This window comes from Hipposideros armiger, unplaced genomic scaffold, assembly GCF_001890085.2.
Source record: "Hipposideros armiger isolate ML-2016 unplaced genomic scaffold, ASM189008v1 scaffold_31, whole genome shotgun sequence".
NCBI lineage: Eukaryota > Metazoa > Chordata > Mammalia > Chiroptera > Hipposideridae > Hipposideros > Hipposideros armiger.
This window is the reverse complement of record NW_017731381.1, coordinates 3,873,592-3,897,594: the sequence shown is the minus strand read 5'-3', so window position 1 is coordinate 3,897,594 and position 24,003 is coordinate 3,873,592. Positions and strand designations below refer to the sequence as shown.

General features: G+C 50.8%; 1 protein-coding gene across 9 annotated transcripts in view; it reads right to left on the bottom strand.

The window, feature by feature from the left end:
• Positions 1–409: 409 nt before the first annotated feature.
• GDAP1L1 (ganglioside induced differentiation associated protein 1 like 1) overlaps positions 410–24,003 on the bottom strand; it is a 34,865-nt gene continuing 11,271 nt past the window's right edge. For 3 of the 9 annotated variants that reach the window (XR_002123316.1, XR_002123315.1, XR_002123317.1), the window contains 6 exons: positions 11,302–11,494; positions 10,133–10,306; positions 5,569–5,666; positions 4,691–4,805; positions 1,155–1,866; positions 410–1,057 (listed from right to left, as the gene is read on the bottom strand). Coding sequence is in view for 1 of the 9 variants with exons in the window: in XM_019637002.1 (XP_019492547.1) it covers positions 1,523–1,866; positions 4,691–4,805; positions 5,569–5,666; positions 10,133–10,306; positions 11,302–11,494; positions 19,490–19,669 (1,104 nt within the window). In the remaining 8 variants the exon portion in view is untranslated. Of the gene's footprint in view, positions 1,058–1,153; positions 1,867–4,690; positions 4,806–5,568; positions 5,667–10,132; positions 10,307–11,301; positions 11,547–19,489; positions 19,804–24,003 lie in introns of those variants that run through there. The other 6 variants (XR_002123313.1, XR_002123311.1, XR_002123312.1 and 3 more) reach the window with 6 other exon arrangements.

Genomic DNA, 24,003 nt, shown 5'->3' with positions numbered 1-24,003 from the left:
CTAATTAGCATCTTAATTTCTAGAGCAAAGTTATTCAGGCCTTGCCCAACCAAGCTGCCGTGGCCCATTTCCCAACCACTCCTTTCATCCCTGCTTGCCCTCTGCTTGCATTTTCTGAGCATGCTATTTCTGTCTGGTATCCCCATGCTGCTGGGCACTGATGCAGGGGTGAACGGGTGAGGGCATGAACTGACTCATCTGGATGTAAACTGTGAAGCACTGTGTCCAAGCGAGGTGGGGCTTACGTCAAGGGCAAAGCTGTGCAAAGTCGACCCAGAAGCCATTCCCACACTCAGCAACTTGAGACCTGCACTCAACTCTTGCTAGCTCAGGGCGTTGAGTCTGCACCACGTGTCTCTACCCCTCTAGCACCAACTTTTGGAAATGAGAGCTAGATGGACCACACAGGTTTAGAAATGAAAAGCGACTGCTTCTCCTGGATGCTTTATTGGGGGCTTTCAGTGGTTTCTAAGCATGAGCGGCAGTGACACCCAGACTTTCTCCCAACATGCAAAAGGCACAGGAAAGTGAGACACGACCAGGGCAGGCAGCGTGGCATGGTGGGGCGTGCAGGGGAGCCCCACAAGTGATGGGAAAGGTGGGCATTAAAGGAGATGGCTTTGGCAGAGGCTGGGAGAGGGACTTGAGGTTCATCCCCCTCCAGACCTACCCCTGCACTCGGGCCGGGACTGACCTTCTAAGGTCAACATGGCTTTTACTGAAAGTCCACTTCACATGGTAGGAAAACTCAACTCCAGGTGGGAAGAGGATAATGGATGCTGCCTTCAGGGATTACCAGTAAAATGCCAAACCAAACTCACTGGCCACATCAGGGCGGGAATGAGGGTGTGCCCATGGTGTCGGTCCCAGTCGTGGCCTGGTGGTTGGGTGCCACTGTCTTGGCTCGAGCCAGTGCTGTCTCAGTCCATGTCCAGGAGAAGAATGAAGCCCCTTCTGATCTTCAGGGGCCTTCCATGGGGTCTCCGGGTCTCTAGCCCCACCTGGAGGCTAGAAGAGTTGAGTCTTGATGTTGGCTTTTGTCCTGTGGAAGAGTTCCCTGGGCAAGAGGGAGGGGAGGTGAGGGGTCAGGCCCTCTGAGCCCCCAGCACCTCCCAGAATCTGGGCCCTGGTGGGTGAAACATCCTGGGACTCACCTCAGATCCTAACCAGTCCCCACAGTTCCATCTTGAGACCTTGAATCGAAAGAAAAGGCATTCGTGCTTTGTTTCTGATCTCTCTCTCTCTCTCTCTCTCTCTCTCTCTCTCTCTCTCTCTCTCTCTCTCTTTTTCTTTCTCTCTCTTACTCTTTCTCTCCTTTAGTAGAGCCGTGGCCTCAACTCACGGCATTGGCAACGTCTACTTCTAAACTATGGAATGTTTTCACATTGACGATAGAATTACTCCAAACAAGGGGCGGGGAAAGGCTGTCCGAGTTCATGAGACAGTGCGTTACTGAGAGCTCATTGGGGATCACACAGCACAGAGAGACACTGGCAGTCAGATACCAAGCCCAGGCCTGGCTCTAGATGTATTTTTTCTTGAGGTACCAGTAGGCAAAGTAGCCCATCCCGCCCAGGGAGCCCATGAGGAAGGAGGCCCCAAAGAAAGATGGCGGTTTCCGCTTGACCAGCCGGAACGCGTTGGGGATGACAGCTGACAGCAGCGTGGTGTGGATGTCACCGAGGACTTTCCGGAAGGCAAAGCGTTTCTGGACCCTCTCGAAGAAGGACTGCAGGTTGGGCCGGCTGCCATCTTCCCAGTATTTCTTGGACAGTCCCAGGAACTTGAGGCGGTGCAGGGTGGCTCCCAGGAGGACGTCAGCCAGGGTGAAGGCACAGCCACACAGCCACAGCTCACATTTCTGTCCTAGAGTGGAAGACAGAGGAGATGGCGGGTGGGGGCAGGAGACATCCTCTCTCATGGACTCCTCTGGTGTGTGTCTGCCTGCCATTGTGTTTCCCAAGGTCATTCACTCCTGTACAACTTGAATGAGTTTCACCACATCCTTACATCACCCCTAGAATCATTTTGTTCTTTAAATCAACTGATTCTTTATAAGTGCAAGGACTGAGTTTTGGGACTTCGAGATTTAGATATTGGGCAACAAGAGAAGCCAGTGAAGGAGCACGAGAAGGAGCAGCCTGGGAGGTGGGCGATGACCCAGGAGAGTGGGGTGTCCTGGAAGCCAAGATAAGAAAGTGTCCCGAGGAGAAAGGAGTGCTCAGCTGGGTTTAAATGCTGCGGAGAGGTCAAGAGGAGGCCTGAGAACGGTGATTGCATTTGGCAGCTGGTGACCTTGATAAGAGCAGCTGGAGCAGATGCTGACAACAAGAGCCTGATTGGAAGGAGTCCAAGAGAGAAAGAGACAAAAATTGGAGACGGCAAGCAAAGATCACTCTTTCAAGGAGTTTTGCTGTGATGGGAAGGACATACTAATAACCTGAGACCAGTCAAGAGTGTTTTTGTACGTTGGGAGGAAAAAACCCAGCATGTTGGTGGGAATGTTCTAGCGAGGGGGGAAATGATTCCACAGGAGAGAGTGGGGAGAATTCCTCATGTGATGTCCCTTAGCGGATGAGCGTGGATGGCACCTAGGACACAAGGAAAGGGGCTGGTCTTATCCAGTCAAGGACAGCTCAGCCTTGGTGATAAGAGGGAGTGCGGGGTACCACAGTGCATCAAATCCAAGTTGCCATCAAACGTAAGATATCCACCTTGCAGAGAACAAGTGATGCCAGTTAAACCACTGATTGAGGAGCATTCCAGTGTCAGAGATGGTAAGGTATGATTTAACAAAGATGCACCTTAGAATTGATAAAATACAGTGTCTGTATGGACACTAGTGCTGATGGGTAGGTAGGTGTGAGGATCAGAGCTGTGAAGGTCTCTTCCTAATGTTTCTGTTTTCTCAGTGATATACAAAAAAAGCGATCCTTTGGGAGTGAGGATGTGGGCGAAGCGTTTGGAGGGTTGAGGAGAAAGGAGAAGGTATTAAATAGTCATCTGGAAGGCGGACTGTGGGAGGCCCAAGGCGGCAGGAAGGTCGCCTAAGGCTAGTGGTCATGAATCCAAAAGTGAGAGCAGCCAGCACCCTCGTGTGTTTCTCAGCCCCATGTAGGTTCACAGGTGCAGGTGCTGAACAGGTGGAGAGCTGGGCTTGCCCCGGTTTCAGGTTTTGCAAAATGAGTATAATGAAGCAAGAGAAGATGCAAGCAAGGGAGTCTTCATGATGATCAGGGAAGTACCGCTCAGTACAGGGGGAGGTGAGCATGATGGGGGTGCAGGGCAGTGAAAGGAGGCAGGATCAGGGGTGGGAGTCCCCAGCTACAGACTGGACAGATTTGAAAACGGGACCAAGCACTGAGCCCTGGGGCACTTCAAGGCTTAGATATTGGGCAATGAAGAGACACCAGCAAAATTTCACAAGGAGGAGCACCCTGCGAGGAGAGCGTGGTGTGATTTCCCTAATCCTCACAACAATCCTATCCACTGGGTGCTTTTGTTATCCCTATTTTACAGATGAGGAAATGGAGACACAGAGAGGTTCAGTAACTTAGCCAAAGCCACACAGCTGTGTGACCTTGAGCAAGTCACTTCATCTCCCCGGGTCTCAGTTTCTTCATCTGGAGGATGTACATGCCTTTTACTGTCATATGTATTAAACTAGTATGTTCCAGGCACCGTGTTGAGTGCTTTTAATTATGACAAGAGTCCAACAAGGTGGGGTTAAGGTTTTAAGTTGCATGGTTATCATCCCATCTTACAGATGAGGAAACTGAGGCTCCAGTAGGGAAAGCAATTTGTCCAAGTCACACAATAGAGGCAGCAAAGCTGGAACTCTAACTCAAATCTGTCTGACTGTAAACTCATCTTTTAGAACACTGTGCTCCACAACTTTCCAATATACACACAGTAGATGTGTGTGTGTGTGTGTGTGTGTGTGTGTGTGTGTGTGTGTGTGTAAGCTATAAGGATAGCAGCATAGGCTCCATAAATTTGCATAGTTGAATAGACAAGACTCATAGGCTGCCTAACACAGAGCAGTGGGAAGGTTCAGGATGACATTGGAAGGACTGTGGCAAAGATGGAATGTAAAAGGAAAAAGGAGCCGAGTGGTGTGGAGAGGGGGCTCCAGGCTGGAAGAGCTGCAGGAGCAAAGATGTGGAGGTGGCAATGAGGCTGGCGTTCCCTCAGGGTTCAGAGAAGAAAGCCACTTGAGAACAGAAAGAGTCAAGGTCAGAGAGTCTGGGTGAGCCTGGATGTCTGGCCGAAGCATGAAGAAGCCATAATACATCCTTAAGCAGGGGAAAGGTTACCACCACCACCGCCATCATCATCATCTTCACCAACCTTTATTAAATACCTACTATGTGCTAATTGCTGATCTAAGCACCATACATGTATTATTTCTGGTAATGTCTCAACATCTCTCTCAGGTAGGTCTTATTACCATCCCCATTTTATAGATGGAAACCGAGGTCCAGAGAGATGAAGTACCTGTCTGATGGCCACTCAACTAGTGAGTGGCCAAGCTGGGACTTGAAGCTAGGTCTGTCTGACTCTATGGCCCACAACCCTCATCACCTGGGAGGGCCTCTGAGATCTTTGGAATCAAGGAGGCTGGGACTGGACAGGGTCAGGGTGGGCTGGATGGGCGCCAGCACCCATCTACCCCAGGGCGGGCACCCACCCTCGTTCTCGAGCTTCCTTTTCTCCAGCTCAGCCTCTATCTGGTCCAGCACCATGGCCAGCTCCCCGAGGATCTTCTTCAGGTAGCTCACGTCGTCATGCTCCAGGATCTTGGCCTGGGGGGCAGGATAGGCAGGAGTCAGAGGAGCTGAGTTGGCTTCAGTAGAGCTGGGGTGACCAGAGCTTGACCCAACCCCCTTCTGTAAACCCAGCCTCCAAATATCTCCTCAAGAGGAGAAGATGCTCTGCGGTTACAAAACACCCTCATCTGGTGCTCACAGCACTCCTGTGAGCTTGACTTCCTGCCCAGATCCCTTTCATGGGGCTGGTCCTCATACACCAGCTGCTGTGAGGGTTGGTTGATAGCAGCTCGTAGCTGCCCCTCCTCCGGAGACTTGCTCTTGGCCAATGAGGAGCTGCCTGGAAATACTTGGGAAGTTATCCCACACCCCTCCACCCCGCACCAGGCAATCTGTAGCCAATGACTGACTGATACAGGGGTATAAAAGGCTGGTCGCTTGCCTCAAGGTGGATGGACTTTGTGGTGCCACTTATGCTCCAGAGCTTCGTCCCTGTCCCTCCCATCCTTACTGGCTCTCCTCAGAGCACTCCCTCAAGACCACACTTACCCAAGGACCTCTGTCCAATGCTCTGCGATTAGGGACGCAAACCAAAGACATGGTGAAACTGAGGTTCCAGGGGGACAGTGGCTTGCCCAACGTCACATACCCAGTAAATAACAGAGGGGACAGGACTGGAAAAACATGCCAGTGGGTTTTCCAGTTCATGTCATCCACTGATCCTCTAACTAGAACCAACTTCTCCCAGTTGTTCTTTTCCATGGAAAAGATGGTGGGAAGCAGGCCTGGAGGCACTCACCATGAGCTTCTTCTGTTTAGAAAGGTAGGGCTCTGAGAGCTGGGGTTCCTCCTCATGGTCTAGTTTCATGAGGTCCGTGGTGGCGTTGGCTAAATGTCCTGGGGAAAGGATAGGAAAGGTCCTGTCCTTTTGATACTCAGTGTCGCCCCATTCCTTCCCCCACAAACTCGGTCCCATCCAAACATTGGCCTGGGAAGGAACGATATCAACAGCCAACACTCAGTAGGTACAACAGGCTGCAACCCAGGGATGGCTGAGATGCCACCCTGCCCTAGGCACAGGACAGTGGGAGAGACAGACACGTGAAGAAATCGCTATGACACAGCATGATCGATCAGCAATGAAGAGTGATCAGAATGCTGTGGGTTCCAGAGGGCCACCCGCCTGGGGCACGGGCATCTCACTGAGGACACTGTACTCTTGGGAACACGGAGGAGTTTTCCAGAAATGGATATCACGCTAAACTTGGACAAACTCATCCTTCAGCAATTGTCTCCCCCAAAACCCTTCTGTAGAGGGGCTACATGATGTTCCACACTTGTAAATGACGAGGAGGTTTTGAACTTGGGTCCTCTGATTCTTGGTCTAGTGCTCACTCACTGTGCCCCAAAAGGAAACACTTGTTTATTGCAAGAAAAACTGTAAGAGGCTTTTGGTGTCTTGAAACTTCCACTTTTGGTGAGGCAACTTCCTTGAAGATTTAGGGACTCGATGACCCATCTTTCCTGGGAAACTTGGCCTTGATGCCAAAAAGGCAATGGTGACAGAGAGTGAGTCAATGATGGAATTCAGCCCAGCATTGAGAATTATTCTTAATGGAAGAGAGGACGTGTCCTATAACGTAAATTCAAAAATCTTTGAAAGTCTAACTGTAAACTGAGGCTTTTTACAAGAGGAGATAGAAATATTAAATGGTATAACACCTTGAGTTCTGTTCCCTTATTGGGGCAGGATTTCTCCGGAATTCTTGGCCAGTAAGTCTGGGTAATGTTGGGTCAAGCGGGCGGTGGTGCCCCAATCCTCTGCCTTGAGCCCCAACTCGACTTGGACATCCCTTAGGCTTCTTGAACACATCCTGGCTCAACTGCCCTGCCGCATCTGCTCCTCCCCTGCAGTCTCCCCAAATTGCAGCATCCGTCCCCCACACTAAGCTAAGCCACATGCCTCAACCCCTCTGTCTCCCTCCTCGCCACACCAAATCAGTCCCAGGTTCTGTGGATTCTTCTGTGTAATCTTTCTCATATTTAGCTCCAGCTTTCTGACTATCCCTGCTGATCTCTTGCCTGGGTGATTTTGACTCACCCTCTGTCACCTGCACTCTCTCCCCTCCAAGCCTTTCTCCCCACTTCTGCCAGAGAGATCTTCAAATACACACTTGACCATGCGATCCCCTACTTAAAACTCATCCCTGGCTCCTCACTGCCCTCAGCTAATGTCTAAGCTCCTCAACTTGCCTTAAAAGACCCAGCAGGACCCATCTCCTCTCCCCTCACTGACTCCATCTTTCATTGAGTTCCCTCTACTGTCCCTGTCTCCACATGGTAACATTTTAGCCACTCCAAATGCTTGACATTTCCTGAATGTGCCAGGCCCTTCCAAATCTCCAGGTCATTGCTCACACTCCTTCCTTCTGGAATAGCCTTTGCCTGTTTTCCTGAAAATCCCCTTCCAGATCCAGTTCAAGATCACCTCCTCCATGAAGCCCCCCCCCGATCCTCTAGGAGGCCTGACCACTCAGTGCTTTTGTCCTCCAATGTACACTACAGATTCCTGCCAGAGGATGCAAACACACTAAGAGGTATCATTGCACAACTCCATTCACATTTTAGTCTATGTGAAAAGCGTCCCTTAGATTTGTGCAGTGTACAACCTATATTGCTGTACACGGAGATTTTGAGGCTAATGTACTTATCTCTGGATGTATATGTCTCCCACTAGAATCTGAGCTTCTGGAGAGCAGTGGCTATATCAGATTCATCTCTGTTCTCTTAAAACCCAGTACAGACCTGGCACAGGACAGGAGCTCAGTGAGTGTTAAATGAATGAATGAATGAATGAGTGACCACAGCTTTTCAGCTCCTTCCTCTGAGATTTCACCTTTCACTGCCATATCTCCTGGCCTGATAAAAACTCAAGAAACACATTCCCAGGCATTTCAGCTTCAGGCTATATTAAGCCTCATTGATGTTTTATGAACATGAAGGTCAAGTGCAGCATTTTCTCTCCTGCCAGTCACTGGGGCTGCCCATGTGGCTCTCTTGAGACTCCAGGAGGGCAGACGAGGCCAAGAGGGGAGGACGTGGACTGATTGGAGGGGCAATGCAGGACGACTTCTGCATCCCATGAGGTCTCCCCAGCTGGGCTGGAGCCCTGAGATCCTCTCTGGCTCCTCAAAGGAGGAAGCAGGCTGGGTCTGCTGTGGGCCCCCCACTGCCTTCTAGGCACCTTCTCATGGCTCAGGGCAGGAAGGGGGAGCCCCTCCAGGCCCCCAGAACCACTTGGGGACTGCCTCCACCTCATCCAGCCCACCCTCTTTGCTCACCTAGATGACAGTCAGGACCACCTAACTGCTCCAGCCTTCTCTCAGTTGAGTGATCTTTGTAACATGCAGGTCTGATCGTGTCATTTCCCATCACTGCTTCTCCACTGCTCTTTGGATAAAATTCCAACTCTGCCAGACCTACTCCCCAGACTCACATCATGACCACGTGCACCCGACTTGGGCTACACTTCAACCACGCAGAACTTCCTTTGGGTCCCAGAACACGTAACACCCTCTCCTACCCTTGAACCTGAAAGGGCTCTCCTTCTCCTTCCCCTTCTAACTCCTGGTCATCCTTGGACATTGTTGCATTTCAGGATCCTTCCGGACCCCAGAGGCTGGGATGGGCATCTTCTGTGGTCCCACAGCCTCCATGCTCCCCTTATCATAACACTGATACTAGGTTAAATTTTTTTAAATCAATTTGGTTTTGAACAGCTTACGCATGCATACGTGTTTAAAAATTCAAATAACATTCAAGAACGGACAGTGAAAAGTAAATCTCTCTCCTCCCAACCTGCAGCCCCTTAGTTCTGCTCCCCAAAAGCAAGCACTATGGGCAGCTTCTCGTGCATCCTTCCAGAAACACACCTTGCTTTTGCAGGCACCTGTGTATCCACCTCACCCCTTTTCATATACATTAATGAAAGCACACTAGATGCACTTTTTTTTGCCTTTACTCTTTTTATTCACTAATATATCATAGAGAGCATTCCATATGCTTCTTATTTTTTAACAGCTGCACAGTATTCCATGGTATGGGAGTATTAGAATTTATTCAGTTCCCAACTCATGGGCAGCTGGGTATTTCTACCCTCTTGCTATTACCACCAATGCTGCAACAAATATCCTTGTACATATTTATTGTACACACATCCCAGTGTAACTGCAGGGTCATCTCCAAGGTGTGGGGCTTTCTTATGTCTGACACAGAGTGCCAGACTGCCCTCCTGAGACGTTGTTCAAATTTACTTTGTCCCACACTGTAATTACCTGAGCACTTATCTTTCTGCTTCCAATGGAACTATGACCCTGGGATGATAGATGCTGTGTCTGTCCCCATCTGTCCCTGGCCCCCTGCCCCAGGCCTGGGTCATAAGAAACCTCATAAATGTTGTTGACGGAATGGGGACAGGACAATATAGACAAATCCCGAGTCTTGTTCGAGGGCACTCTAAAGGGACAAGATTGAGTCCCACAGCCTGGCCCCTTCTTACTTTCAAACATCAGCCTCATTCTTTTGAGAGGGAGGATGTGACCATTTACTGAGCACCTATTATCAATTATACTTAAAATCGTCCCTCTCCTTCTGTCTATAGGACCCCATGGTGCCTGCACAGAGCCTGGACCAGTCTCTAAACAGTTGTTGATGGGTAACCTGATTTAATCCAACCCCCATTTACTGAGTGCTGGAAACAAAAGGATGAACTAGGCCATGGACAAGTCCAGGCTGGCCATTAGGACAGTACATAGGTGATGCTTGAATCAGAAACCAGAGACCCTACGGGGGGGCCTTGCCATATCTGGGCATCCTTCCTTGGTGACGCCAACCCTGATATCACTCAGTGGTCTGGGCTGCCAAATAGAGCACTGACTTCCCTGGGCCCCAGCTCTAGGTGTCTGGGGCTGGGACTCCTGTGAGGAGGTGCCCCAGCTCCTCATGAGCAAGATGAGCCTCCGTATGGGATAGAAAGAGAAGAGTAGGGGCCAGGAGAGGGGAATGGGAGAGAGACTGCCAGAGAGGGAGAGAGTGAACGCGATGAAAGACCAGAGAGAGTGGTGGAGAGAAAGCAAGCAAGCAAGAGGCAGAGAGATACAGAACAAGAGTGAAACTGAGGGAGAGAGAGAGAGAGAGAGAGAGAGAGAGAGAGAGAGAGAGAGAGAGAGAGGAAGAAGGAGAATAAGAGACACACGAACGAGAGGAAGAGGAGGAGGAGGAGGGAGGACTCCTATTGAAAGGGAGAAGGTGAGCAAAGAAGGGGGTCAGTGAGGGGGCTCGTGCGCCCCGCCCCGGGCACTCACTGCGGATCTCGGCCGTGGCGTACTTGGGGATCATGGAGTCGGTGGTGAGCTCGGGGTGCAGGATGCAGCCGTGCGTGTAGGCATCCATGGGCAGTGCGTCCAGCAGCTCGCGGTACTGCAGCACCCGTGCGTGCTGTGGGGTGCCCACCTCGGGCATCAGGGCCACCACGTGCTCTGTGAGGCACAGCCGGGGCTGGACTGCGGGCATGAGCCCTGTCTCCACCACCCACCCGCGATTCAGAGAGCCCAGCCTCTGGCACCCCAAAACCCCAATTCCAGCATCCTGGAACCCCGAAATGCCATGGCCCAGAGGTCCCGGGCCCACCCCCTTTCCCAGACTCCTTGAGATAAAGGCCCATCGAGCTGAAAGGGGATCCCAGTGGTCCAGCCCGCCTACCTCTCCTCACTGGAGCCCTCCAAGCTGTCCCCTGAGGGGCAGGTGGGGGTCTGGGCCCCTTGTTGCCAGACTCCAAGAGAAGCTGGAAGCCTGGATGCTTAAAACTGAACTCTCCTTGATTTTTAATTGTTGGCAACTAATTCATATTCTTTTTAAACAGTGGGCCTTGATCCTGCTGCTGTGGGCAGTGAGCTCCTGAACAGGGGCAAGGCCAGCGGGAGAGACGGGGAGGGGACATAGCGTTCTGCAGGGTTCTGGGATGTCCACCCTACTCTGTCTGCAAGGCTCTAGGACATCTTGGCTCATGTCTGTGTGTTTCTTGGGAGTCTATGGCCCTGGCTATGCTTACAGGGCTTCAGGGGGCTGGGGCTACTGGTGTCTTGGTGTCCCTGGGGGATCTGGGCCCTGTCTGTGGGGACTTAGAACAGGGTCTGGGTTCTGCCCATGCCTGAGGGGACACCAAGGGTCTGTGACCATGCCTGTGACTCCACAGTTCCTGGGGAAAGAGGCTCTAGCCCCAGAGCTCCAAGTGGGGGGGGAGGGTGTCTGGACCATGCCCTTCCCCTGGAGCACCAGGAAGGGGGTTTGTGGGTTCCCCGGGATCTGAGGCTATGCAGTTCCTGGGAGGCATCTGAGCCCTGCCTGTAGCCCCATGGTTCCTCTCCAGGCAGACTGGGCCTTGCCCATGGCCCCAGTGGCTTTCCCCAGGCTCCCCAAGGCTCTGGGACCAGGTCGGAGCCGGAGGGGTCCCTGGTGGATGCGGCAGCCGTACCTCCCGTGAAAGTGCGCTCCACATAGTCGATGATCTGGTCGTAGTCGCTGATGATGTTGTCGCGGTGGATGATGACGGGCACCTCCTCGCCCAGGTTGAGCCGCATGAACCAGGGCTCCTTGTGCTCGATCTGTGGCAGGCTCACATCCCGCTCCTCACAGACCAGGCCCTTCTCCGCGATCACCAGCCGCACCTGCAGGTGCCAGGGTCAGAGCGGGGAAGGCGGGCGGACACACGGGGACATTCTGCCCAGGTGGGGTGGGGCATGTGGGGAGGGAGGTCAGAGGTCACACACAGGAGGGGACACTGTTGCTTCCAGCCCACTCTTGGGCACCTGGTTGGGGGTGGGGTGGGGTGGGGGTTATCTCCCAGGGGCCTAGGGCCTGGTGGTTGCGGGGCTGGGTTTCACAGCTGCACATACCCGGGATAGGATTCCTGGTTCTGCTGTGTGAGTTTGGGCAGAATCTTTAAACTTTCCGAGCTTCAGTTTCCTTATTTGCAAAACGGAAGTGTTAATAGTCCCACCCGAATGTCTGGTATATAAATGGTACTCAATTCACAATTATCATTATCATGATTGGACTCTCAACCTGGCCTCCAGGGATGGAGTTGCCCAGGAAATTTGCAGAAATTCTTATCATCAGCAGCTAATTTTTTCAAATTGTTTGAGAAACAAAGTGAGGTGAAAGTAATTTGCCAACATTGGTCAAGCCCTTCACTGCCCCAAACACCTTCCTATCTGGTTGTTGGATGTTCACAACAGCCTTCTAGGGAGGGCAGAACAGGAACTATCTCCCTGTTTTTCTTGATGAGAAAACAAAAGCCCAGAGAGGGCAAGTAACTTACCCAAAGACACACAGCAATTTAGCAGCAGACCTAAACCTGGAAGAACTTGTTCCTGACTCCCAGATCAGTTGTCTCTACCCCAGGGGCTCCTTCCAGGGTGTCCTGGGCCTGCCCCCTCCTTCGTCTTTCCCTATGTCTCTAGGGGGTCCCAGACAAACATTTGAACTGGTGGAAGCTAATAGGGAGCCTTGAGGCTGGGGCATGTCCTGAGCCAGCCCAACCTCTCTGAGCTGGAAGACAGTTAGAGATCACCTAGTTCAACTGTCCCCTTCTGTGGACTGAGACAAAAAGGTTGGACTTGTCCAAGGTGCCCCAGCAAAAAGATGGTAAGTGACTCCACCCCTCCTGAGCATCAATGTCCCCACACGCCCAGCTGGAAGCTCTGGGGACTAAACATCCCCAGCCTCTCTCCCGATGCCAGGAGTTAAAAGCCCAGAAGGGGCAGCCTGGGGTCATGTTTAGAACCTTGGACTGGGTGCCAGCTTATGCCAGTTCAAACCCCAGCTCTAGCACTTACTTGCTGGATGGCTTAGCTTTACAAATAGCTTTCCATCTGTGTGCCTCAGTTTCCTCACCTGTCCCATGGGAGTCCCACTAGCAATTCCCTCAGGGGGCTGTTGTAAGAATTAGATCAGTAGTCCCTGAGGAACAGTGCCTGGAATACAGTAGAGGTAATGTGACTTAGCTACTTGCATTAGACTAGGTTTTGAAGGCAGACAGACCTGGGCTGGAAGCCTGGCTCTGCTGTGTATTTGCTGTGTGACCTTGGGCAAGTTACTTGGCCTCTCTGATCCCTAGTTTCTGTGACATGAGAAATGTAATCCACTCCTTCAAGGCTGGCTCAAGGTTGAGATGGGATGACATGGGTGAAGTCCCAGCACAGGAGATTAATACATGGATTCTAACATCACTACACACACACACACACACACACACACACACACAGACTGTCCTACACCCCCTGGCTGATGTCCTAGACTGCTTCATGCCTCACACTTACAGCTAACAAGAACACTTCCTTCTATCTAGTGAACTGTGGGGAGGGACAGGTAATTAGCCCCCGAACCTCCAACACTCCTTCACAGATTCATTTGCTCCATTTGCCAAAAGCAGGTCCTGCAGATGGCACTGGGAGGCAGGCACTCGGGTCCTCACCTTGTCTCTGCCATGGCAATGCTGTGTGACTTCAGAGCTATCGCTGCCCCTTCCTGAGCCTCCTCTTTCTCATTAGGAAAACCAGGGGCTGCAGGCCTGCTGGGAGCTGACACTATATTCAGACCACGCAGGAGACAGGGCCGTGGGAGGGAACTGCTGGGTCTGTCTAAGAGAGGGGAGGAGCTGTGGCAGAGAGTGAGCACGCGGGGGTGGCAGCTGTTGGGTCTGGGTGTGTGAGTGTGCAAGTGTGTGAGCGCATGTGCCTGAGCATAAGCGGCACCTGTGTGAATGAGCAAATGTGCGTGTGTGTCTGTGTGCATGTGTGTGCATACGTGTGGGTGTGTATGGATGAGCGTACCAGTCAAGTGTGAGTATTCAAGTATTGTGTGAGTGCGTGTGCATTAGTGTGGACATGAGTGAGTATGCATGGGCGAGAGTGCCTGTGTATGGGTATATTTGAGCTCATGGGTGGTGACCGTGCCCTGGAGCAGCCCCAGAGCAGTTGAGGCTGGAGTTCTTTCGTCTGCAGCCAAACCGCTCCATTCCCTTCCTGCCTATCCTGGCATCCTCCAGCCTCAGAGATCTGGCTCTGCCCAGTCATCCCGCCTCTGGGCCAAGCTGGGGCCTCTGAATGGGAGGAAACAGAAACCAAAGCAAGCCTTTGCCCTTGGCATGTCCAGACATTTGGACTCTGTCCTGGCATGGCACCTGCCCCCAGGGACCACTCCTGGACCGTGACCTGGGACTCCAGGGAGGGTGCCAGGTGGGGGTGCTGCCTGGGAAGGGGACTATCTTTAGAGGCATAACAGTCCCTGCTTGGAGCTGCCTTGGGTCACTTCGGCAAGCAGCCAAGGAGACTTGCTCCTTTAGCTGAGCTGCAGGCCAGAGCCATGTGCCATCCTGTGGGGGAGGGGTATACGGGAGGAAGCCAGGCCCAGGTGAAGGGCATGCAGTCACCAAGGCCATCTGCCATTTCTGCCTCCTGGGGGCTGGACCAGACTCAGGTGGTCACTGCTCAGTATGAACAAACATCAACCATCTCTGGGCAGACAATCTTCCCTGCGGATGCCTGAAGTTTACCCACTGGTGTTTCATTGTCATGGTCAGGCACCATCCCTCCTCACTCAAGCCCTTGTTTAGGAGGCAAACTGTGATGGGTTGGGTTGGTGTCTCTTCTCAGTCATTTAGTTGCTGTGTGACTTTGTAAAAGACACTTAAAGAGTCTCTGAGCCTCAGTTTATTGATCTCAAATAACTTATTTTAAATAAACTTTATATCTTAGAGCAGTTTTAGTTTTACAGAATCAAATACCTTTTTTTTTTAAGGTAATACCTATTATGGTTTACAAATGTGTCACTTTCCAACACTTATTTATCAAGTGGCTACTCTGTGCCTGGTCCTGTTCTAAGTATGGGAGACTCAGCCGTGAACAAAGACCCCTGCCCTCAGGGAGCTGGCATTCTAGTGGGGGCAGACTGTTAACAAGGTTATATCGATAGGGCATGTCCAAAGATGATGAATGCATCAGAAGAAAGAAAAAAATACAGCAAGGTAAAGGGAATCGGGGGTGCCAGGGAGACAGGTGACAATTTTAAACAGGGTGACCCGTCGGGGCTGGCCTCTCTGAGAAGGTGACCTGTGAGCAAAGGCTTGAAGGAAGTGAGGGAGTAGTCTACAAAGGGATCTGGGGACGACTGTTCCAGGCACACAGATGGCCAGTGCAAAGGCCCGGGGGTGGGAGCATGTCTGACGTGTTTGAAAAGGCCCCGTGTGAGGAGGCCAGTGTGGCTGGAGCAGAGGTTGGGGAGAGGAAGGCAGAGGAGGTCAGAAAGGAGCGTGCATTGGGACTTATAATCGAGACTCCCAGACCCGGGATCCAGGGACATATTCAGAGAGTCCTTGAACTAGGATGGGAAAATTACATGTTTATTTTCAGTAATCTCAACCTGACATGTAGCCTTTTCTTCAATTATGAGTAGTGTTAGAGGTGCCCGTGACAGTGTCACCACTAGGAATCAGATATTTTCATCACTTCACGGTTGTTGCCGTTACACTCATCACGACTTCAACATTGCAGTAGTTGTCAGTCCTGTCACTAGGTTGTGTTATATAATGGGTTAATACAGAAACATATGTCATTATGTAACAAATTTGTTCTAAAAAGCATGTCAATAGCTGCACTTGAATATGATTGGTTTCCTTTCCAATCTAATAACCCTATGTATTTTATTTTATTCAATTTAAAGCAATATTCTGAGAAAGGTCCATAGGCTTCCCCAGATTGATGAGGGGGTCCATGACCCAAGCAAGGATCCTGCATCAGGGCCTGAGGCCATTAAGAGGACTCTGGCTTTTTCCCAGAGGGACCTGGGGAGCCACTGCAGGCTTCTAAGCAGAGTATTGAGATCTGCAGTTCTCACCTGAGGTCCTCCCGGGGGTGGGGCAAATGGTCAAGTGCACCATTATGGATAGGGCTGGGGGCCAGAGCCCAAGAGCTTGAAAGGCAAGGCTAGGGTGGGAGGTAGAGGTCATTTACTTCCCTCCTGTCATGTCTGGGAGGGGGCCTCTTGGAGACCTGCTCCATCTTGGGTGTCAGGACTGGCCCCTGGTGGGGCCCAGACCCAGGCCTCTTACTCCTGGGGGCCGAAGGCGGGGACTGGGGCTCCCCACAGGCACAAGGGCAGACCCTGAGAGGATGGGGTGAAGGGACCTTGAACCAGGCTTGCTGTGGGGAGCCAGAGATGGCTCTCTGAGACTCGCTCTGGTGGAAATAGCAACGGTACTACTAGCTAACTCTTCCATAGCACTGTTCTGAGACCTTTACATTTATTAACTCATTTAATCCTGACAAAAACCTAATGGGGTAGGTAACAGTATAATGCTCATTTTACAAAAGAGAAAACAGGCACAGAGATAGTAAGGAACTTGCCACACAGCTGGTAAGTAGCACTCTTGGTTTTTAAAAAACTGGCTGGTATGAGGACCAGCCCTCTGAAGGATGCTCAGAGGGCTGGGGGCACACGGACGTAGGGCAGTTCTTCCTGCCTGGGGATGGAGGCAGGCAGCTTGCATCAAACATCTAGTCCATTTTTCTGTTGTGGCAACTGAGGCCCAGAGAGGGTCAGGGCTTACTTGAGGTCACACAGCTAGTAAGTGGGAGTACCAGCGCTAGAATGACGGTGTCTGATTCCCTGCACTTTTTGCCCCTCTGAACCTCACATCCCAAAGGAGATGGGGATGGGGTCAGCAACAGCCTCAGAAATATGCTAACGTCAGTACCATGCCATTAGAGCCTCCTCTGAACCCCATGGCCCCAAATGATCACCTAGGATAGTACCTGAAAATTAGTGATTAGGGTGCAGTTTTTTTTAAGGCATTGAGCTAAGTGTGTGAACATGCATATCGTTCAGTCTTCATAACCCTCTGCATACTCCTCGGCATATGAGAGAGCTGAGACTTAAGAGAGGTGACGACACTTGCACAAAGTCACAGAGCTGGGAAGTGGCAGTTGGGGTTTGACCTAGCGTCCGGTAAGTGTAGGTACACTTACTGAGCACTTGCTATGTGCCAGGTGCTGTGCTAGGTGGTTTATATGGAGACATTTGCTGAATCCTCCCAATGACTTTTGGGGAGGGGAAGGCACTATTAATATGCTCAATTTACAGATGTGATAACTGAGGTACGGAGGCTAAGAAACCTGCCCAGGATTCCCCAGCTGGTCAGTGGTGGAGCCGAGATGGAAGCCTGGGCAGTCTGACCCCAGAGTCTGGGCTCTGGGTCCCTCACTGTCCTCCTGTCCTCTGGCCCTGGAATAGTCCCCAGATGCCCCGTGGAGCCACCACCACTACAGGGGATGGTCTATTTCTGCAATCCATAGTTTATGTGCCATTAACGATACATTATTCACATGCTCCACATAGGAACTGCTCCCCGCATGCAGGCAAGGCCCTTCAGGACTGAAGGGAGGGAAGAAAACTTACCCTCTAAGTTCCTAGTACATGCCAACGCTTAACATATGTCCATGTCCTCTCAACCCCCTAGACATTCTGCAGGGTAGGATGCAAAAGTCCCCTTTTACAGATGAGAATGTCGAGGCACAGAGAGATGAAGTGACTTGTCCAAGGTCACACAGCCAGTAGCACTCAAGATGGGACTGGAACCATCTGACTATAGAGCCCATGCCCTTTCTGCCAGGCTACACTGCCTCTAGAACCCACAATGGGCTCCTGGGCAGGAGGAAGTCCCCGGCAGAGGAGGGAGTAGAATGCCCAGGCTGGCTTGATCAGAGGGTTGGTCACAAATGGGGTTGCAGTGGGTAATCTCATCCCTGACCGAGGGACCACTTTAGCCCTGAGCTCTGGCTGAATAGGAAATATTCCATAGGAGGCAGGACAGGAGGCTCCCTCAGGGGGATGCTAATGGGGGGCTACCATCCCTCTGCACCCCATGCATCCCAGCCACTGGGGCTTGGCTCATAAGGTCCTGGGTGGGAGGAGCTTCTGGCATCTGGAGGTCGGACTGATTCATCTCCAAGTCCCAGCCACTTGCATAGAGCCTGGCGCACAGTAGGTGTTCAGCATGCATGTGTAAAATTCATGGACAAGTGTACCAGTGTGACTTTGGTTAACCCGACCCCTCCTTTACCCAGCACTTTAGCGACATCATAACACCCGTTACTAACAGAGTCTCGACTCTGTGCCAGGCACTGCCATCAGCACTTTTTGTGCATCATCTCGTTTCACCATCACAACAGCGCTCTGAGGAAGGCACTGCCACTAGTTCCATTTTACAGATTATAAAACCGAGGCTTTGGAGAGGCAAAGTGACCTACCTGGCCAAAGCCCCACAGTAAGTTACTGGGGAAGGATGGCTCTTCCACTGGGAATTGTATGGACTCAGAGTCTATACCTTAAACTGGGGTTACTCAAAGGGAGATGGCTGGACCAGCTTCATCAGCACCACCTGGTAGCTTGTTAGAAATGCATCTTGGGCCCCACGCCAGACCTACTGAGTCAGAATCTCTGGGGTGGGACCCAGCAGTCTGTGCTTTAACCAGGATCATGCAGTGATTCTAACGCAGTCAAGTTTGAGTGGTGCCAGTCTAGAACACTAATTTATACCGCCTCTTCAACAACCCTCTCACCAATCCTGAGGGGTGCTGGAATTAGAAGTTGCTATTGTTATTATCATCCCATTTTCCAGATGATAAAACTGAGCCTGGCCAAGACTCCAGCCCAAGTCTTTTGATTTCAAGGCCCTTTCTCTTTATAGAAACGGTTTCTCCATGTGGAAAATGAGTGAATGAAACAAAAGGATCTTCCGGGAAGAAGAGGAGTCAGAGGGCCAAGCAACGGGGCCTGAATTCTGGGCCCTGGCCATGGTGCTGAATCTGTGCCCCACAAACAGGTCAGCTACCCAGGGTGAGAGATTGCGCCCCTAGAGGCACTCCTGTCTTACAGGCGCAGTGCCGGGCGCTCACCCCCAGGAAGCGGGAACCCTAATAACTCAGCACCAGGCTGGATTCCCAACTGCCCCCCCCCAGCTCCCCTGGGTCTAAGAAGGGGCCGAGAGGCCCTCTGTGCCTTTAAGAGCAAAACACAGATCTTAAGGTCCGGCAGGTCTGAGAAGATGAGTTAACTCCTTCCTTCTCAAGAGAAGGGTGTGTGTGTTTGGGGGGCGGGGTGGTGGTGGTGGCGCTAGAGACAGACTCTCCAAGCCCCAGTCAGAGGAAGGCCCCACGCCGGGCAGAGGGGCAGAGGAGCTGTGACCTGGGGGGCGCGTAGTATCCAGGACAGCAGCGCCGAGGGCGGGCCTGCGATAGAACTACCGGGGCTGGAGGCTGGACCTCAGGAGGCGCTCCTCCTCCAACAGGCCGCCTTCCCGGTAGTGCCTGTTCCCTTCCCCTTGCCTTTGTCTCTCTTCTCAGGCCTCCAACAGACCAGGTCTTTCTGGGAGGGAAAGAGGACGGATATTCCTAGAGCAGCGGACGATGCTCCCGGGGCCCGACACAGGGCCAGTCACCTTCGGGGAGAGCAGCCCGGCGTCTCCCGACGTCCGGCCCGGAAACCCCAGATTGCACCCTGCCGTCTCTCGCCAGGTCCTTAGACACCTTAAGCCCACCGAGATCCCCTCCCCCAGCCTCCTGGCCACCAGGCGCATCCGGTTCCCCTGCTTTCTCGGGCTGTACCTTCTGAGAGCTGAAGGACTGGGTCCAGTGGTACAGAACCAGGCTCTCCTTGGGCCAATGGGCGGGGCTGGCCGCCTCGGGCGCGTCGGGGGCCTCTGCAGGCTTGGCCGCATCGCTCTCCAGCGCCGAGATGGGCCACCAGCTGCAGTTGGTGGGAGTCAGGTTGTTGGGGGTCGCCATGACAGCCCGGAATCGGAGGGAGGAAAGACGGAGGCTCCGGCGGTAGCGGCTCCCTCTCGCCCAGCATCACATGGCCTCGCCGAGCCTGTCCCTCTCCTCCGCTCCCCCCCTCCCCTCGCCGTGAATGTCATTACTCAGTGGGCAAGTGGGGGAGGCGGCGAGGGGATCCCGGGAGCGCCTTCGCTCTTCCTCCCCGTGGCCCGCCCCTGGCCCGTGCCAGAGGAGCCACCAGTCCTCTCTGTCAGGCTCCGAGGAGCCATGGGGAAGTGGGCCATGCCCCCCAGATAGCTCATATCTGGCCAGTCCCTGGTGGATGATTCCACCATTATAAACGCATCCTGCCTCTCAATATTCTAAGGAGCAACTGTTTCTTTAGGAAACTGGTGTTATAAAGATCCATTGCTTTTATAAATTAGTGTCTGGAAATAGCTCGTCTCTCTTTGAAGCTGTTATTTTCTGACGTTTCTCCTGAAGAACCTCTAAGGGCAGAAGGGAACAAACTGGTTTCTTGTGTGCCCCGGCACTAAGGGCTTTACAATCATCCACTCATTTAGCCCTCACAATAATTCTATTAGCCTCATTTTACAGAGGAGAAACCGAAGCACAGAAAGGCTAAGTGTCCTTGCCCAAGGTCTCCTCGCTAGTCATGGTGGAGCTGAGATTGGAACCCAGGCTGTCTGGCTCCACAGTCTTCAACAGCAGCACAGCAAGCATCCATCAACCTGAGCACTTTACATGCATCATCTCATTTCATCTGCAAAATAATTTTTCCCAGGTGAGGAAGGTGAGGTTCAGAGGTGTCAAGTCTTTGGTCCAAGGTCACATCTTCAGCCCAGGAGACTGAGGCACAACTAGAAGAGCCCAAAGAAAGCCTGTAACACCTTTGCCGTCACAGAGTTTATCCTAAACATTCATGGGACCTTTACACAAAGCTCCGTAATATACCCTGGCTTTCCTTACTATAAATGTTGTATTTTATTTCCATTGAGCAAATAGATGCTCCTGAAAAATAAGCTCAGTTTGCGCCCTCCCCCACCCCCATGTCATGCTACCAAGGACTCCTAGGCACATCACTCTCCTAGCATGGCTCTTGAGCAATCAGTGGCCTTCCTTCTACCAGTAACAAAAATTCTGTGGCCCAGGGCTTTCCCTTTCTGCTTTGGCTGCCAGGAAGCTTTGAGCTACATTTTCTATTAAGCCCTAGTTCTACATTAGCCTTGGTTCAGGAAATTCTCTTTTTCAAAGTGTGTTGTTGTTCAGTTTGATTTTGCAAAGAAGGATATGGTGTGTCTTGAGGGAAAATTCAAATGCCTGTGAATTTAGGGGAGTATAAGACCTTAGAAATTTGATCAAGGTGGAAAATCTGGCCCCTATCTTTGCCTTTGACCTGAATGTATCCAGGGAGCCAGACTCACAGCAATCACACTCAAATGTGTGTTCATCCCCTCAACAAATATTAATTGTGCACTACAATGGCACAAGGAATATAGTGATGCATAAGATGGACAGTGGCCTGTTCTTTGCACTTTTCACTTAGCAGTACATTTTTTTTTAAAGATTTTATTGGGGAATTGGGGGAGGGAAACAGTGTTGGGAAATTGGGAAGGGGACCAGTAAAGTTGCTGTTCCTCAATCTTCATTGTGGAGGGTGCCAGTCACCATCTGGCTTCCCATCGGCAGCTCGTGGCCTCTAAGCTCAAGGTGCTGTGTTCACTCTTAGTTGCATACGGGCGTAGCTACCATCTCATGCGGGAGTCGAACACACAGCCTCATTGTTAAGAGTGTATGCTTTATCTACTGAGCCATGCGGGTGGCAGCTCAGCTCACAGTGCCGAGTTCAGTCTTAGTTGGGGCGGGCGTAGCCCTCCATCGAACAGGCAATCTTGTTGTTACACCAGCTGAGCCATCCTGCCACCTGTTGGCAGCTCAGCAGCAGCTCAGCTCAGGTGCAGCATCACTGGCAGAATCGAACTGACAGCCCCATTGCTCAGAGCCCGTGCTCTTAAGCCAACTCTTAACCAACTGAGCTACTTGGCCAGCCCTAGCAGTACATCTTGAAAAGAGTTTACTATCAGCGGTCTACTCCATACTTTATAAGTCTACACTGTATGGATGCATCATAATAAATTTAACAATTCTTACTGATGGACAGATACGCTGTTTCTAAACAATGCTCTAGTGAATATTCTTATTCATATACAGAGGATGCCAAAAAATGTACACATTTTATGGAAGGAAAAAACTGTATCAAAATTGTAATAATATATACCGATAACAAAAGATGAATACAAGTTACGTTTGACGTCTGCAATTACAAGAGGTGCTCAAAGGGGTTACCATCAGCGTAATTTTAATACAGTTTTTTCCTTTTAAAAATGTGTTTACATTTTTTGGGCACCCTCTGTATATTTGTGCACATGTTGGAGAATCATCCGTATGATAAATTCCTAGAAATGGGATTGCTGGGTCAAAGAATGTATCATTGCCAAAGTTCCTTCCAAAGAGGTTGTCCCAATTTATGCTCTTCACTAACAATCTATAAAAGTGCCCACTTCCCTACATCCTTGCCACAGTATATTTTTATTTTTTTTAATTTTTATTTATTTTATTAAATTTATTGGAGTGACAATGGCTAGTAAAATATATAGGTTTCAAGAGTACAATTCTGTAATGCATCATCTATATATCACATTGTGTGTTCGCCACCAGTCAGTTCTCCTTCCGACACCATATATTTGACCCCCTTTTCCCTCTTCTACCACCCCCCTCCCCCCTTACCCTCTGGTAACCACTATACTGTTGTCTGTGTCTAGTTTTTCTTTCTTTGTCTTGTTCCTTTGTTGTTTTCTGTTTTATATCCCACATATGAGTGAAGTCATATGGTTCTTGATTTTTTTCTGTCTGACTTAGTTTGCTTAGCATGATATTCTCAAGATCCATCCATGTTGTTGCAAATGGCAGTATCTCATCTTTTCTTATGGCTGAGTAGTATTCAATTGTGTATATATACACCACATGTTCTTTATCCAATCATCTATCGAAGAACACTTTGGTTGTTTCCATGTCTTAGCCACCGTAAATAATGCACCAACAGATGTCTGTTGTAAAACTGCTCATTTTAAAATCTGTTGAAAATTTAAAAAGAAAAAAAAAAGAACACTGGTGAGGGGGTAACAAAACATATTTGTGGGTTTGTGGGTTGGATCTAAGCCTCATATTGTCAGTTTGCAGCCTCTGCTTTAATAGTTTCTGCCATAATCATGCAGACGGTATACAGTTAACATACCACTAGCTAATGTAACAGATAAACTGCCCAAGCACTGTAGCTTTACACAGAAGCTTAGTTTTCAGTCACATAAAGTCTAATTAGCAGCATGTGGGTGGAGGAGCAGGAAGTTCTGTCAACCTTCTCATGTGCTTCCCAGGTCACCCAGGCACTGATATCCAATGGCCACTGATATCCAACGGGCAAAGAGTGAAAGAGAGAGCTGAGGACATTTGAGCACACCTAACTCTGCCCATGTTCCAATGGCCAGAAGGCAGTCCCGTAGCCGCCCCACCTAATGGCAAAGTGGAGCTGGGAAATGTAGTCCCTGGCCTGTGGCAGCCACTTTCCAACAACTCTATCATGGGGACTACTGGACACATAGGTTTCTGAGGGATGGTTGCCCATCTCTGCCTCATGCAGTCATCTCCATTTCACAGATGAAGAAACGAATCTGAGAGAGGCTACAGCACTTACTACACACACAGGCTCTTGGACTTCGTCCCAGACCTTGAATCTCCATGTTCAGGGCAGAGGGTAGTGTAGTAACCTGTATTTCCATCAAGAATTCCAGATGATTCTTATATCAGGCTCTACACGAGGGACTGTACCTTAGAATCATTTGGGGAGATTTGTGAAACGCTAATCTCTTGGCCCCAATCCCTAGAAATTGATTCAATTGGTCAACATTTTATAAAAGTCCCAGGTGACCCTGACATGCAGCCAGGACTGGGAACCACTGCCTCTGCTCCCATACCAAACTGGACTGTCCATCAGTCATCTTGGGGGCTTTTCAAACTAAAGCAGAGAGGGAGGGAGACAAGGAGGGAGGGAGAGAGGGCGGAAGGGAAGAAGAAAGAAACAAGGAGAGAAAGATCAATGAGCGAGTCTCCAGGCAACTCTGAATCAGTAGGTTTGGGTGAGCCAAGCTGTCCATATTTGTAAAGCACCCCAAGGGACTGTGATACCAATCCTAGGGCTTTGCTATTCAGAGTGTGGTCTGAAGTGTCAGCACATAACTGGGAACTGGTAAGAAATGCAGAATCTTATGCCCTACTCTACACCAGCT